This window comes from Mustela nivalis (assembly GCF_964662115.1).
Source record: "Mustela nivalis genome assembly, chromosome: X".
NCBI lineage: Eukaryota > Metazoa > Chordata > Mammalia > Carnivora > Mustelidae > Mustela > Mustela nivalis.
In genome coordinates this window covers 120,982,084-120,999,711 of record NC_139040.1, presented here as the reverse complement: position 1 = coordinate 120,999,711, position 17,628 = coordinate 120,982,084, and the positions used below count along the sequence as shown (strand labels likewise).

At 45.3% G+C, this 17,628-nt stretch overlaps 1 protein-coding gene across 2 annotated transcripts in view; it reads right to left on the bottom strand.

Moving 5' to 3' along the window:
* The window catches only part of CTPS2 (CTP synthase 2), a 99,627-nt gene that overhangs the window by 20,717 nt on the left and 61,282 nt on the right, over window positions 1-17,628 (bottom strand). For both annotated transcript variants that reach the window (XM_082718395.1, XM_082718396.1), the window contains exons 14-15: window positions 13,600-13,696; window positions 964-1,019 (exon numbers count right to left, since the gene is read on the bottom strand). In XM_082718395.1, coding sequence (XP_082574521.1) covers window positions 964-1,019; window positions 13,600-13,696 — 153 coding nt within the window. The remainder of the gene's footprint in view (window positions 1-963; window positions 1,020-13,599; window positions 13,697-17,628) is intronic.

Below are 17,628 nucleotides of genomic sequence, written 5' to 3'. Positions count from 1 at the left end.
AAAGAACAAAAATGGCCTGTACTCGGCAAATTGTTCCCTAAGTGTAGTGACAATATTGGTAGCCTACCCAACATCAATTCTCATTGGTCCTCCCTCCAAACAGAACCCTGGACTTTTTCCAGCATTTATACCACTCCTGCAAGACCCATGGGGCTCCATCTTCCCCATTCTAGATGTTGGCCCTGATTAGTCCAAGTCAAACATCATAAACCTACCCCTGTTAGCTGATGAATGATGCAAGAACCCAGGTTTAACCCTGCAAGAAACCGGGCTAACCCTGGTTTAGCTTTACCCTTGCGATGGTTACTAGTTCATAGGTTGGCAGGTAATGTGTACTGATCCAATGAGACTGAAGAAAAACTTCCATGTCTAAAGATGCATGTTGTGTCTGCTGCTGCTGGTAACCATCTTGCAACTAGGAGGGAGATCAGCCCAAGGGCAAGGCAAACACACAGAAAAAGGTAAGGCCAATAGAATCCCAGAAATAGTAGAAGCCCTGAACATACCATGCCTGCAGCCTATCCAGCCTCTGAACTACCTATCACCTGATATAACAAATTTCCTTATATTGGAAATATGAAATTTTTGTACTTTTAAATTTTTTATAATAAATTTCCTTATATTGGAAATATGAAATGAAAAGGTGTTCAACATCATTTATCATCAGGGAAATGCAAATCAAAACCAAAAAGAGATACCACCTCATACCCACTAGGCTGGCTATAATCAAAAGACAGATAATAGGGGTGCCTGGGTGGCTCAGTCTTTTTAAGCATCTGCGTTTGGCTCAGGTCATGATCCCAGGGTCCTGGGATGGAGCCCCTCTGCTAAATCTGGCATGACTCCCCTGCGCCCAATGGATACTACCGAGCGAGACACCTTTTCCAGATGTCCACCAGTAATCATCGCAGTTCCTCAAACTAACCATCTACATTCCACAGTAATTCAGCATGTAGGCCATACCTCATACCGATGTCTGTGTCTTTCTTCTATAAAAGGAACATCACCATAAAGTTTCCCTGTAAAGATACAAGAGTGAAATTAACATCCAAGTAATCAGCTTTGGAACGCCACCCAGAGCGTATGTGTGAAGGACGTCTCTTTGACCTACAAATTACCTGGACCGGTCCAGATAGTCATCTAGATTTTCTTCTCCTACAGCACAGAACAGGAAGAGCTTCTTTGAAACTCTGAAGCAATTCCCAAGTATGCCATCCGCACGGCATTAAGGGAAGTGGAAGCCCTCTGTTACACAAGTCACCATGGATTCCAACAGACAGGCCCTCCTTTGCCACACCTGCCTACAGTTAAGGACAGGGAGGTGGAGGAACGTCTGAGCACCATCACTTCTGGGCAGACTCATAACCGGGCTCATTTTCCAAAAGAAGAAACTGAAACCAAAGGAATGGAAATGAAACCGAAGGACTTGCCCAAAGCCCCAACCCCGCTGGCAGCACAATCTTGAGCCCAGACCCCCCGACACCTGGTCCGTGCTTTTTCCACCACACCAGCTGCTTCTGCGTACCAGCCAAATTGGTTTACACCCCGCCTTAAACATGGGCCTGTCCTCTGGCTCTAAAACTTCGGCCTCTAAGAATTCACCCCAGAAAACAGAAATGAAGACAGCAAGTTCACCACGAAGACCCATGCCACTCCGTTATTTAACAGTGAACAACGAAGCAAACTGAGCCCCAGAAATCGAGGACTGGAGGATTAAATGAAAAGCCCTGCCAGCTGCGCCGGGACACATTGTCCTCCTCCAGCAGAATCCAGAGCAGTGCTCAGTTCCACAGGCGGGGGACTGTCAGACCCTCCGAGACACGCCATAAGGCTGTGGAGCAGGAGGTTTGTGTCTCCTCTGCGCTTTTGACTTGGATAAAGAAAGTGCACATCGGCTGCATTCTGCTATGACTTGATACGATCATTTATCACAACCGAACCTCTAGTTTGCAATTTTGTCCATGTAGACACAGCTCCCTGGGGACAATGTTAATCATAGTGAGTATTTGCCACAGGTGCTTTAGAAAAATTGGCAATAGTGGGGATAGGGAGTTACTCTGTGAGAGCTCCAAAGCGCCGCTGAGAGGGCACTCATTCAAGGCAGAGCCTTTGTACTCAAACTATTGGTTCATAAAAATGAAAGGAAAAATGGAAACAGCAAAATAATGTCCAATTGGACAAAACAGAAGCATATATACCATTGTGAAGTTATGAGAAAAATCATTTGAAAGCTCTGGACCTAACTTGGAGAGGTTCTTAATTCCCTTATGACCTCTGACTTTGTGACTGATCTTTTCTTCCTATGGTCCCAAATTTCTTCTCTGCTTACTGCATTACAACAGATGACTTAGATGTCCAATAATAGAGCCTGCCAATGTTAACAGATGGTGAGGAAAATGGCAAACATCTCCAAATTAAGATATAAGGAATTCTAACTTCAAGTCATCAGGACTAGCAGGATATTACACGACCTTTTGAAACTGGATGCCGTGCACATACTGCCGGCTTAAGGCAAATTTTGTGTTTGCTAAGATACCTCAAGGGTCACAGGACAACAGGGCTGGTGTAGTGACTCTGGAACCAGGCCATCTGGCTCTAAATTGCACTACAGCATTGAATGGATGTGCGGCTGGGGCAAATTATTTCAGCCCTCTGCCTCAGCCTTTTCAACTGTAAAATGGGGATGATTGATAGTCTTATTCCATAGGGTTGTTGTGAGGATTAAATAAAACACTTGGGGGGGCACCTGGGTGGCTCAGTGGGTTAAGCCTCTGCCTTTGGCTCAGGTCACAATCCCAGTGTCCTGGGATTGAGCCCCACATCGGGCTCTCTGATCAGCGGGGAGCCTGCTCCCCACCCCCTCGCCTGCCTCTCAGCCTACTTGTGCTGTCAAGTAAATAAAATCTTAAAAAAAAAAAAAAAACAGTTGGAACAGTAAGTAAACCATGTAACTGTTAATTAGACTCTAGACTATGAAATCCAAGTAGAAAGAAGACAGAACATAAGCTCTACAAGATAATAGACAAGATAAGGACGTGTCCCTTCAATTGGTGTCTAGCACATAAGCAGGTACTTAATGAGTATTTGTTTAGGGGCACCTGGGTGGCTCAGTCGGTTAAGCGTCTGCCTTCGGCTTAGGTCATGATCCCAGGGTCCTGGGATGGAGCCCCGAGTTGGGCTCCCTGCTCAGTGGGGAGTCTGCTTCGCCCTCTCCCTCTGCCTGCCACTCCCTCTGCTTGTGTTCTCTCTCTTTCTGTTAAAGAAATAAATAAAATCTAAATAAATAAATAAATATTTGTTTAATGGATGGATCGTTTCTATGTGTGTATGTGTGTATATATATATATATATATGGCATATATATATATGGCATATAATGAAACATGTTTTCAGAACTTTGGAAATACTGTTTCATGGACTCAAATTCTTACCTGATCACCTACAAATCTGTCAAGAACAAATTCACAAAACTAATCCACTGCCATATCCAGGGGAAAAAAATTGAAATTTCCTTTATAACTATATGTTGAGAATAGCTCAGAATGTTACCAGTCCAATTCTATTTGAAAACACCTTAAGTGGCGCCTGCGTGGCTCAGCGAGCTAAAGCCTCTGCCTTCGGCTCAGGTCATGATCTCAAGGTCCTGGGATCAAGTCCCACATTGGGTTCTCTGCTCAGCAGGGAGCCAGCCTGCTTCCTCTTTCTCTCTCTGCCTGCCTCTCTGCCTACTTGTGATCTCTCTCTCTGTCAAATAAAATGACAGAAATCTTAAAAAAAAAAAAAAAAGAAAAGAAAAGAAAACACCTTAAAAACAAAATAAAACCAAGAATGCTCATTCCGGGGCCCTGGCCCCAGGGATTCTGATTTGGTTACTCTCAGGAGAGGGCCTGGGCATGTGGGTTTTTACAAAGCACCACGAGCGACTCCCTGTGCATTCCGGATTAGGCACTGCTGATCCCCACTCGGGCTGAAAGCGCTGTAGGAGGACAATCAATGACAATCAGTGACAAGGCAAGCTGCCGCTAGCTGTGGCTGACTGCGGAGTGTATCTAGGTGTGGAGTGAAAAGACTGAGGGCTAGATACACCACATTGTGAGGAGCAGTTCTCCGGATGAATTGATCAAGCACTCGTGCCATGCGATGATCTTGGGTACAGGGGGAAATCCTCAACAAAACAACACAGACTTCTTTTCTATCCTAGTCTTTCTGGAGACAAAATCAAATGCAACAGAGATTAACTGCACATAAGCTTCATGTTGCCTTAAGAAGCAAGTTGGAGGGGGGCGCGAGTGCCTGGGTGGCTCAGTCGGTTAAGTGTCTGCCTTGGGCTCTGGTCAGGTCGTGATCCAGGGGTCCTGGGATGCAGCCCCACAGCATCGGGCTCCCTGCTCAGTGGGGGACTGCTTCCCCCTCTCCCTCTGTTCCCCTCCCTGCTTGTGTGCACATGCACACTCTGTGTGTGTGTGTGTGTGTGTGTGTGTGTGTGTATTTTTGAACTATATACTTTAAAATGGTTAAGTTGGGGGACACCAGGGTGGCTCAGTGGGTTAAGTGTCTGCCTTCAACCCAGGTCATGATCCCAGGGTCCTGGGATCGAGTCCTACCTCGGGCTCCTTGCTCAGCGGGGAGCCTGCTTCTCCCTCTCCTTCTGCCCCTCCCTCCACTTGTGCTCTCTCTCTCTGACAAATAAATTCTTTTTAAAAAATGGTTGGGGAGCCTGGGTGGCTCAGTGGGTTAAAGCCTCTGCCTTCGCCTCAGGTCATGATCCCGGGGTCCTGGGATGGAGTCCCGCATTAGGCTCTCTGCTCAGCGGGGAGCCTGCTTCTCTCTCTCTGCCTACTTGTGATCTCTGTCTGTCAAATAAACAAATAAAATATTTTTTTTTAAATGGTTAAGACGGTAAATTTGATGTTATGTGTATTTACCACAATTAAAATGTGAAAAAGTAAAGGCTATGCGGCCCCATTCTTGCCCCCACCACCCCCTCTTCCCCTAACTTACCCTTTATCTAAACATCCTATCCCCATCCTTTGCAACTTGGTTTTTGTTCCTGTTGTTTTACTGAACAGCTCTCAAAATAATAGCAAATGTGTCTTCAGTTGGGACCTGAGTAACTCCCCCTTTCCCCATCTGCGACCTCTGCTCCTCTGTGTACTCCCCTCGCCCCATTTACTAGCTCTTCATCCTCAAGTAGGGACACCTGCCCAGAACCATACCCTCCCTTCTTCCCCCACATTCACTGCTGAAAGCCACCCCTCCATGCTCTAGACCCCTATTCTGTACCTTCTTTTTTTTTTTTTTAAGATTTTATTTATTTACTTGACAGACAGAGATCACAAGTAGGCAGAGAGGCAGGCAGAGAGAGAGAGAGAGAAGCAGGCTCCCTGCTGAGCAGAGAGCCCGATGTGGGACTCCATCCCAGGACCCTGAGATCATGACCTGAGCCGAAGGCAGAGGCTTAACCCACTGAGCCACCCAGGCGCCCCCAATCTGTACCTTCTGATTCTTATCTTTCACCTGGGCCCCACATTTCCTATTTCCACGGGAGCTAGAAGAAATCACCCATGGCATGTCCAAAAGGTAACATCACTCCCTGATGGGCTTCGTGACCTCTTCCCTCTAGGCAGAACTGCCTTACCGTTGCCCAAACATCTTTTAATTGCTGCACCAATGTCTTCATTAAACTCCCTTTAAAGACTGCCCAGAACCATGCCCTGAACTAATTAAGCACTAGAGGGGATAGAGTTCTCTGTTTATGTGCAAGGGTCTGCTGGAGTGTGTCTAGTTCAGAGATCCCAAGACGCTGCCCAGGGTACAGATGTTTGGTGTATTTGGTTTGCATGGTGTTGGCAAACACACAGTGTTTTAAAATTCTGAATTAAGTTGCCAACATTTAGAAACCAGATTTGTCATAAAACTCCAGACTTCCAGATTCTCTTGGAAAGTTCGAAGACTGGCAACAGTGAAGCCATAGTTCTTCATGCAACTATCAGTTTTAGCAGTTGACGGGTCAACTGCTTGTCAGTTTGCCCCAGTCCCCATCACTCCCTACCGCCTCTCTAACTCTAAGGCCTGATGTAGCTGCCACTGATTGTGGAGTTAAGCTGTGGCACTTCTTACACCTGGCTGTTTGACTCATTTACATTCCCAGCCCAGTCCTACCGGCCGAGCTGTTCAGTCCAATGTCCATTCAGGGCGTGTGTCCCTTCTCAAGCCAAGCATGTGGTTTCAGATTGTCTTTCAGAAGCCAGAGGTGGGGTCTTCGCTTTCTGCACTCCCTGCTCTTCTCCCACAAAACACTCCTCCTGAGACCTGTGGAGCCCTGTCTTGGGGCTCTCAGCGCAAGCTAGCTTTCAGCTCTGTGAGCTGTTTGGGTCTTTTTATCCCCTCTTTAATTAAGGTCTGCTATTTGATATAGTGACATGGCCAAGAGGTTGGGCTCAGAAATCAGCTGAGTGACACTTTAACAAATGACTTAAGCTGCCTAAGATGCCTTTCTCTCTTGTGCGAAATCCACCCAGGTCGGTGTTGAAAGGAATAAGTGAAACGATGCATAGAACTTCCTCATTACTGATGCTTAGAAAGTGTGCAGTCGGGCCGGCCACCATTTTTTTCCTCTTTTATTTATTACTTTTGGATCTTGGTATACCGTTTCTTCAGTTTTTATAAAACATCTCATTCCTTTTAAGCATCTAAATTCCTCCTCTTTCTCTAATTTTATTTTTCATGATCTGCTTTTATCTCAGTTTGCTAGTATAAAAATGCTCATTTTCGATTTTTGAAATGTGTTGCCTTTAACTCCACATTACAGCATTATATTACTTTCATTGCTTGCATGTCTTTCCCCCACCCCGACTTAGTATTCTTATCCCATCTTTAATACCTCTTTTCTTAGATTTTTTTGGTCTGCTTCTGCTAGTCATATTAGCAGGTAGGGAGCAAGGAGACCAGAACAGAGGGACCGGAGAGAACATGTAAGGCAAGGGGAATGCCCGCTCCCCTTCTCCTCAGGCTCACCCCTTCTCCCCTCTCCATGTCTGGAGGACCCTATTCTTTTTTTTTTTTTTAAAGTGTAGCTGACATACAATATCGCATTCATTTCAGGTGTACAACATAGTGATTCAATACCTCTGTGTGTTATGCTGTGCTCACAACAGCTAAAGCTCCTGTCTGTCACCACGCAACATCGTTACAATGCCACTGACAATATTCCCTCTACCTTGTATGCCCCTGACTTATTTATTCCATAACCGGAAGCCCGTATCTCCCACTTCCCTTCACCCATTTTGCTCACCCCTCCCACCCCCCGCCCCTCTGGCAACCATCAATTTGTTCTCTGTCTTTATAGATAGAATTCTGCTTGCCATTTATTTATTCATTTGTTTTTTAGATTCCACATTATGAGTGAAATCATATGGTATTTGTCTTTCTCAGTCTGACTATCACCACTTAGCAGAATACCCTCCAGGTCCATCCATGTCGTTGCAAATGGCAAGATCTCATCCTATATGGCTGAGCGATACTCTGCTGTGTGTGTGTGTGTGTGTGTGTGTGTGTGTGTATACACCGCAGCTTCTTTAAGCATTTATCTATTCAAGAATACTTGGGCTGCTTCCATATCTTGGCTATTGTAAATAATGCTGCCATAAACATAGGGTGTGTGCATTTTTTTAAATTAGTGTTTTTAATTTTCTTTGGGTAAATTCGCAGTAGTGGAATTACTGGATCCTATGGTATTGTATTTTCTATTTCTTTTAAGATTTTTTAAATGGATTTATTGGAGAGAGAGAGTGTGTAACAGAGAAAACACAAGCAGGGGGAGCTGCAGAGGGAGAGGGAGAAGCAGGCTCCCCGCTGAGCAGGGAGCCCGCTGGCTAGATCCCAGGATCCTGTGATCATGACCTGCGCTGAAGGCAGACGCCCAACTGATGAGCCCCCCAGGTGCCCCGATCATAAGGTATTTTAATACTCCATCATACCCAGAGCTTCGAGAGACTCACAGGTCTCACTGTATTGACAATATGCCCTTCATCTTAATGACCCTAACAGCCGCACTTGAATAGCGCTTCTACTGTGCCGGGCACTGAAGGACTCACATGTATAACTGATTTAACCCTCACCAGAACCCCATGAGGCAGGAGGCATTCTGGCGTCCGCTCCCCAGAGGTGGAAACTGCAGCGCCGTAAGTAGCTACACAGCCAGGGACAGAGAGCTGGGCCCAGAGGGGCCTCCACGGGGGCAGCGTGGCTGGGCTTTAACCACCCCACTAGTTCCCGTGGGCGAGGTGCTCGGAGCAGAACAGGTCCAGTAAGGGACATGTAAATGCCTCCTCTTGTCAGGATTAAAGGGGCTATGTTACGTCCCAGACCTGGAAGCCCCCATATCCGCAAATACACCTTAGAGAATGGTTCCCCCGGCCAAAGGCAAGAAGGGGCAGGGGAGAGAGCTCGCCTGCAGTGTGGACCATCAGAGGGAGGCAGGAGAACGCCAGCTGGCGCAGAGCAGCACCGCACTCCCTTCCCATCGGTCTCACCACGACAAATTACCGTGGCAGCGACTTCCAGCGTCCCTAAATCCCTGGTGACCTCTTTTAAACTGTTTTGTAAATCACCTCATTAACCCAGCCAAGGCTCTTTGTATGGCACGATTATTTTCTTAAAGTTCCTAGCAATCTAATCACACCAGGAACTAGAAGCTGTTTTTCTCTATCAATGCCTTGATAAGAGATAAGAAAGCAAAAGCAATTTTTCTAGCCAGTGAAAATTTATTCTACCTTATCCTCTTTTCCTTCAAATTCGAGATTGTCCCCTCTGCATTTCCAATGCCATGAATTTAACCCAGATCCTTAACACTGGGACTCACCCCATACATCCCTCCTTGGCCTGTTGCCTGTTCTCTCAGAACAAAACCCTTTTTCTTTCACAATAAAACAGAATCAAATGTTTTAGCCAAGTCCTCCTCCTTATTATGAGGAAATGCCAGGAAGATCCCCAAAAGGAATTAAGTCTTTTCCTAAAGCATTCCATCTAGCTGATCACCCCGAGCAGCTGTCCACAGCCTCCACTGCCAGCTGACGTCTGCCTGTGTCAAGCTGCACTGTCCCCTTGTCATCTGCCCTGAGGAGGAGGGTCATCTTTCCAGAACTCTGATGGGAAGTCACCAGGGCCTGGTCTCTGGGTGGATACACTGCCCCAAAGAGAGCTTCTAATTCCTTCCATAATGTTATGCCACGTTCTCCACAGGACTGGACACCCCCAAAGGGCAAAATGGCACCCACTCACTTTTAACGGTTCCTCGGCACAGAGCTGTGTTCATCGGGTGGCCCTTTCCTTCCTCTGCCCACCCCCACCCCCCCGCACCCCCCATCTCTACCCCAAGTACTCAGGCCTGCTCTGTGCCTTTCCACCCCTACAGCACTCCTGTTTCTAAAGGCAAGGGCTCCCTAACCATTTGGGTACTGGTTTAGAGTCAAATATGGGATTTGCTTTAAATTGAGCTGACTCTAGCAATCCATCCAGTGCATAGGCACACCACACTGAGCAGCATTAAAACATGCTACCTGCATATTCTTTCTGGTAGGTGGCAGTTAGGTTTGAAAACCACACTCAGCACAGACAAAGACATGCTTCCTTTTCTCAGCAACATGTCTGGGACCTGACCAAAAAAATTAAGCCCGGGGACTGCAATATTTTGGAAACAATAACCATCAAACAAGTTGTCAGCCATCCCCTTAGTGAGCTCTGAACCCTGTGTGAATTGCTTTGTATTTTACCATGTTCTCAACTCTCACACTCGGTTGAGAGCCACAGGCAAACCGATAAATATTTTTGGAGCCTCAGAATCCTCTCATAACGAAGTTCCCTGGTACTTTCCCCGGCTCCTTTCTCACCTCTTTCTCGATTTCTCCCTCTTCAAAGCGCCTGGTTTAATACTTAACCTGCTCTGCACCATTTCTCCTTCTGCTTTTCAGGAGTCATGTAATGAGTTAATCAACCAAGTTATGGTCTCCCTACAAGACAAGTCCTGCCATCTATGTATCCAGATAAAATGCTGTTTTGGAAAATTGAGGTGTAATTTACATGCAGTGAAAGATACATATCTGAAAAAACGGAGTTTAACAATAGTAAAATGTGTGTTTTAAGTATTGCATATTGGAGAGTGATTATAATGGTGGGTTGTGGAGCTAGGGCCATCTGTTGGCACAGAAGACTAGAAACCATGCAAGACGAGTGGTCTGGGCCTGTTCTGACCACCCACTGACGGTGAGCCACTTCCCCTCTCTGCCCTCCATTTCCTTGCTGAAAAATACTGATTGGGTCAAATGGCTTCCAAAAGCCCTCATGACCTTATTCTGTCACTAAATAGGGTTTGTAGGCAGGCAAGTAGACAAGCTGGGAGATGTCCTGGAACGCTCCCCAGGAGGGCAACAGCTTCGCTGCCTGTTTTTGTGTAGACCAGGGTTTGGCAAGTCATGGTAATTCTGAAGCAAAATAGGATTCCCCTGACTTTTTTGGTCAGCCCTCGAACTTAGAATGATTTTTACATTTTCAAATGGTTGAAAAAAAAAAATCAATAGAAGAATAATATCTCATGATGCATGAAAATTACATGAAATTCACATTTCAGTGCCCGTAAATAAAGGGACATAAATTGGAACATAGCTACGCTCATTCATTTATGTATTTGCCTGCGGCTGCTTTTACACTACAATGACAGAGTAGAGCTGTTGCATCAAAGACCATGTGGCCCCCAAAGCTGAAAATATGTACTATCTGGGCTTTTACAGAAAAAGTTTATCAACCCCTGGCTGAGGCCATTTAGGTTATAGACTTTGGGCTGGTAGATCTCTCCCTTCCTACAATTAAGTGTTACTAGAACATGGGCAGTATATATACAAGTAAATCAACATTTTGGGGTGGGAGGACTTTCTACTTTGTAGTAATGAAAAGAAATGCAAAATAGGGTACACTAATAAAGGGCCCTTTTTGTTCTTGCTAGGAGAGCAAAAAGAAAAATAATAAAAACACTCGGAGGGGCGCCTGGGTGGCTCAGTGGGTTAAAGCCTCTGCCTTCGGCTCAGGTCATGATCCCAAGGGTCCTGGGATGGAGTCCCACATCGGGCTCTCTGCTCAGCAGGGAGCCTGCTTTCTCCTCTCTCTGTCTACTTGTGATCTCTGTCTGTCAAATAAATAAATAAAATCTTAAAAAAAAAAAACAACACTTGCAAAAAGACTAGAGAAAGCAAGAACAGTACAGTACAGTTAACATCACTATGAACTGGTTCACCTCTTCCTTCAAACAATCCAGCAGAATTATCAGTCATAAAAGTGCTCATACCCTTTGACCTAATAGTCCGACTCCTGGAAATCTATCCTAAGGAAACAATTAAAAGAACATAAACACCATGTCAAGACGTTTGCATCAGCATTTTTCTAACAAAATGTTGGAAACAACCTGCAATGTTTAGCAATAAGAAAAGAGTCAGTGGATTATGGTTCCTTAATTCAATGAAATATTATATGCCCAAGTAATAGACACAAAGACTAGGTTCATAAAACATTATTCTACAACAAAAGGTTACATAAAAATCAAGCAACATAAAGTTTTGAAGACATCATGAAGGTGTAATTAACACTATGGTGAAGTGTTACAGAAAAAATATCTTATTTGTGAAGACCTGTGAACCAGCTTTGACAGTTCCCCACACACTGTCCTTAGTCCTTTAATAACAAAAAGCCTTTGTAGGCAAGGACAGCCCACGCATGCAGAAGGAGGACAGAAGTGAGCCTCTGGTGACATGTTTCTTACAACCTGAGCAAATGATGATTAGTACTTTGGTCCAAATCGATTTATACCTGTAATCTCCACTTTAGAAAACTCAAATTCATCTCATCTCATTGCATATGTGAAATATGTATAGCTGTCTGTATGTCAATGATGCCTCAGTGAAATGCTTGAAAAAAAAGAAAAAAACAAATTCCCAGTTTTCCTGAACCTTAAGGAACTAATAGGTGACTAAGAAAAAAAGAGGAACTTGATGAATATAAAAATCAGAATGACTTTAGTAATCCAGCCATTGTGTCTACCAATATCTTCAGGCTTTAGGCACTCCCTCTCCCACTCCCCCTGCTTGTGTTCCCTCTCTCGCTGTCTCTCTGTATCAAATAAAAAAATAAAATCTTAAAAAAAATTAAAAAAGCAGACCAAAGATATTAATTAAGCAACAAGCTCTTCGTGTGTTTAAGAATCATAAAAATCATTGACATTACTTTTGTGTCTACAATACAGAAAAATAAACCCTAACTCGGTCTTATTTCTATCGAGACACATCAAATTTTTCAATATTTTGAACACATGGTCTTTTTTAAAAGCTGAGTATGATGAGCACTGAATCCTTTATAGAAGATACAATTTTAAAACATTACATTTTTCACTAACCACTTTTTGTCTCTTAGGCAATTATTTGAACCAAGTTTCGAAGGGTTTGAAAACATCGGAAAGCTGAGGAGGAATCACTGCTAATATCTAAGGAGAGAAAAAATTCGCACATTCTTAAAGAAAAAAAGCCACTTCGAGAACAGTGGTTTCTTATCCAGAGAAAGTAGGGAAATGTGTGTACCTTGAAACTTTTCCTTCTTAAATATCATTCTTCTGCAGAAGCTGTATAGTCCATGGAAGCAGTTTCTTATCCATAAAGGAGAAACTCACATTCCTGGTCTTATCCTTCTTGAATAAGACATTTTTCTAAGATACGCTCAGAACTTCATGGGATGATCTGGACACCCAAGAAACCTGGGTTCCCGTTGTCTCATTCCAGCCTTCTCTTTGCACCTGCTTTGAGGCCGGCAGGGCTGACGGCTGTCCCGGGCAGGGAGTGGACCTGCAGCTCTTAGCACAGCACCTTTGGCTAAGAGTAGGCACTCAAGCTGTATTTACTAAATTGAACTCGGGCCTTTGGGGATTTTCTCACTCTAAGTTATTCTCATAGAATATGTTCATCTACGAGAAGAAGTTTCACAAAAATTCGAATAACCTTATCGAGAGTAGAAGATGGGCAAATATCAGATGGAAAGCCCCATCATACTTTCCTCTCCCCACGCCGAAGCTACTGGGGGAACAGAGAAATCTACTTCTCAAATGACTGCTCTCCTCCTCACGAAGTTCGTAAATGAGTGGCTAAAACCAGTCCGACATGAAACAACTGAACTGGAAGCTGGTTTTCGGTGGAGCGGATTGGAAAGAACTGAGTGAACCGGGGCTCCCCGGGGAAAGGTCATCTCCGGGAGCATCTCTGGGAACATCTCCAGGAGCATCGGTCCATCACAGAGCAGCTCCCTGGGCAGGGTATTGTGGAGATCAGATGAGAGGGGGTATTCCTAGCCGTCTACCAACCCTACCAGGGGGAGGGATCCGGAAGCAGGAGGACCAGCAAGGGCATGGGGTGGCGGAGGAGGGCAGGTAGGAGGAAGAGTCGCAGGCAACACCAGGGGCTACTGGAAGGGGAGCCCGAGGGGTGGAAGGGGGTGGGATTAGGCTCAGACTGCGCGGCCACGCCGAGCACCCCCGCTGTCGTAAAACCAGTGATCAGAGAAACTTACTTAATATTGAATTTTCAGTTTTGAAAACAGTTCTTCGGATGCCCAGCCTCATCGTTCCTCCCAAATTGCCAGGGTTGTGTTCAGGCATATCAATCACCTTAGAAAACAAAACAAATCCGGTTTTTCCATCTTACACAAATGTTATTTCCCACATCTCAAGCTTTACTTTCATTTTATTTTTTTGTAAAGATTTTATTTACTTGGGGCGCCTCGGTGGCTCAGTGAGTTAAAACCTCTGCCTTTGGCTCAGGTCATGATCCCAGGGTCCTGGGATCAAGCTCTGCATTGGGCTCTTTGCTCAGCAGGGAGCCTGCCCCCCCCCCAGCCGCCTGCCTCTCTGCCTACTTGTGATCTCTGTCTGTCAAATAAAAAATTTAAAAAAAAAATTTTTATTTCCTTATTTGTCAGAGAGAGCAAGCACAAGCAGGGGGAGTGGCAGGCAGAAGGAGAGGGGGAAGCAGGTTCCCCGCTGAGCAAGGAGCCCCACTCAGGGCTCGATCCCAGGACCCTGAGATCATGACCTGAGCTGAAGGCAGATGCCTAACGGACCTCGCCACTCCGGTGCCCCCAAAGCTTTACTTTTAGAGTAATTATCATTGCATAAGGATGTTCCCTAAAGAGTAAAACCTGATCGTTCCTTCCAATTTTCTTATTCGAATACAGCCATGCTTGACACACCCCTCACGGTATGCTTCCTGTTTGTCTCTGCTTCTCATCTTTCCTTCAAATCACTTGTAAAAAATTTATCAGGAGCCTCTTTATGACCTTCCTCCTGTCATTCCTCGAGCTGTCAGTTGCAGGCCATGTTCACACTTCAAGTTCTGGGCTTCTGGGCCCTCTCACTTTGCTATTCACACCCCTCCCCCACTGCCCACTTCACTCCTTAAAGATTTTCCATAAGCAAATCTGCCAATCCTTGTGGAAAACTACACCAAAGATATTTTTTTGTAGAAAACCTTAGAAAGATTCCTTTAAGCAAAAAGGAGGGTAATGTCATCCATTCTAGCACATTCTGTATGTGGTAAACTTAAGCGCTGCCCTGGATCTCTCCCTCGTCTTCGTCCCTCATCTTCAGTGTGTCCAGTTCTCTCCATTCACCCCCTCCAGCTTGCCGACATCCATCCACTGCTCCAACCACCACCCAAACCACAGCCCCTGCCCGGGACTACAGCCAGAGCTTACCAGAAGCCTGCCCCCCCTACCCTAGTTCACATGGCCCCAGGCTACCCTACCCTGCACACCGCCAGCAAATGCAAAGTAGTCGTATTCCCCCATCTTGAAATCCTTGACTGCCTGGTATCAGCCCAGCCTACCCCTCCAGCCTCGTGTCCCAGGACTGTCCCCTGAATTCTGGTCAGTGTGGCCTTCCTTCCCTTCCTCCAGTGCATCTTCTTCCCTCCCCCCATGAGGACTTCACACATGCTGTTTCCTCTGCCCAGGACATCTCCCATTCCCCTACCTTCCTTTCCTAAATCAAACCAGCCTCAACCTTGAGATCTCAGCTCCACTATCCAGTGTGAACTCCTATGGGGAGCTGATATTCCCAGGCTCCATAGCCTAGTCAGGACCCCCAATCTCTGCCGTCCCCCGCACTGAGCTGCCCTTACTTCACGTCTGTAGAGTGCTTTTGTGTGTCAGACTGTACCTCCTTGACAGCTGGGCCAGTGCCGTCTTTCCTTACACGGCATTCCCAGCCCCTCGCATCGATGGAACTGGCCCAGGGTATACACGGCATAAGTGCATGATGGAAGGAAGCAATGAACTCAGACCAAATAATTTCAGATTTATGTTCAATTTACTTCACAGAAATTCAGAAACACATGATTTTTATGAAAAGCCCATTCTTGTAAGTCATTGCTCTGTTTTCCCAGTTCTAGATGCTATGATCTCATGGTTTTGTTTCATCTTTTTTTTTTTTTAAGCTGTTAAAGACTATAGTTGGGCAAGATAACCTGTTCTAATGGAACTACTTAGGTTCCCTCTCATAAAACCTTTCGTCCAGTTTATTCCCCCCATACCTTAACTGCCATGTATTACTCTATAGGAAGCCTGGACAACGGCAACTTCCTGAGGTCAAAATTTTCCCAGAACTTGTGTGATCTTATCAGTGCCCCAGAACTTTCCAAGCCGTCTGAACCCCATGCCCCAAGTACACTCTAAGAGTCACTGAGGAGAAGGGGTGGAGAAAAAACTTGATTACTCCCCTTGTTGGATGGAGTGCTCAACTCTGAAGTGCTCTTGGCCTTGGCATCTCTTTCCTATCTTCCTTGGTTGGCTAATTATGGCTAGATTAAGTACTGCTGGAGGGAGGTGAGAGAGGGCATCAGCTTCCAGTTCTCAAAGCTAAGCTGCTTATAAATGCCCAGCCCCTGAAGCATTTTCTAGGAAAGGGCAGATAAGACTGCATTACCCACCACAGCCTCAACTTTCACTTATGTTTAAGACAACCTGAACCATGTAGGAAGAGCACAGCAATAAACTCCCCACTGGTTTCTTATTAGTTCTGTGATTGCTCAAACCACCCTTACTTCCTGCATTGAACTCTTCGGCTCAGGAAGAGTCTCTGAACGTAGTTTGTATAGTTATTGGCGTGCTGGGTCTTCAAGAAACGTTCTGCTATGAACCAGTAAGAAAACTCAAATGACCCACCTGCGGACAGGAAACCTGCCTTACTGTGTACTTGAGATGAACTTGACAAACACAGGACTAGAACATATTTCCAAAAGAAAAAATGCACTGGGCACAGGGACAGCCTGAGGGTGTTAAATACTCCTCTAACATAAATGGAAATCTGGAAATCTCTGAGAAAGAGATATGAGAATATTATTTAAACACATGGAGGTAGGTAGTGGGCATCTGCCTGGCTCAGTCAGCAGAACACGTGACTCTTGATCTTGGGGTCTTGCGTTTGAGCCCCATGTTGGGGATACAGTTTATATATATGCATAAAAATAATAAAACATGGAGGTAAATATCAGTTGAAACAGCTGGAAGACTTAACGGTGGCAGAGAGGGTGTGCGGATTAGTATTTTCATTATACACCTTTTGGAACATGTTGGCTTTGTAAACTTTGTACATAGCATTATTTTAATGAAAATACAAATTTAAAGCCCAAACAGTGAAATATTATTTCAGACTTCCACTAGGGTATTAGTTCACATTATCCCTGCTGTTTTCAGAAGCAATAACTATAACCTTCTCCTGAAATGACAACACAGAAAGAAATCCCAAGGAGTAGCAGCCACGGTGATCTTCTGATTAAAACGTATTAGCACAGAAACCACTGGAGAAAGCAAAGAAAATGTTAGAGAAAAGATGGGGGAGCAGAGGCAAGTAGCTTTCTAATGGCAAATGATGTCCCCGAATGTCAGTGAAAAAAAAAAAAAAAAAGCAGAGCAAGAACTGGCAGGAGATTTGCTGTTCTCTCTGGTCCGGCTGAGCAGGCCTCATCCAGGGATGCTCGCCGGACCCTCAGTCAAAGAACCTCCAGGTCAGGCACAGGCTGGTGGAACCCAAACCCAATGGAAAGGGAAGACTGCGGAAGGTAGAGGACGCAGTGCGTTTCTGGCCGAGCCAGGCCCCGCCACCTGCCTTCAGTTACAGGCACCTCCTATACATGACTGCCTCTTGGGTTACAAGCAACCTGATTCGGAGTCGACATCAGGAAGAATATCTTTGTGCCTCATATCCCTTCCATGAAAAGCCTGAGAGACATCGATTTCCAAAACATATCCTTTTGACTGGGATAGTTTAAAAAAAAAAAAAAAAAAAAAAAAACCTTGGGGCACCTGGGTGGCTCAGGAGGTTAAGCATCTGTCTTAGGTCATTGTCTGGCTCAGGTCATGATCCCAGGGTTCGGGGATCGAGCCCCAAATTGGGCTTCCTGCTCAGCGGGGAGTCTGCTTCTCCCTCTCCCTCTGCTCCTCCCCACCCCTGCTCATTCTCTCGCTCAAATAAATAAATAAATAAATAAAATCTTAAAAAACCCTCAAATGTGCTTTAGTTTGAATCCTGACATTTCCAAAATC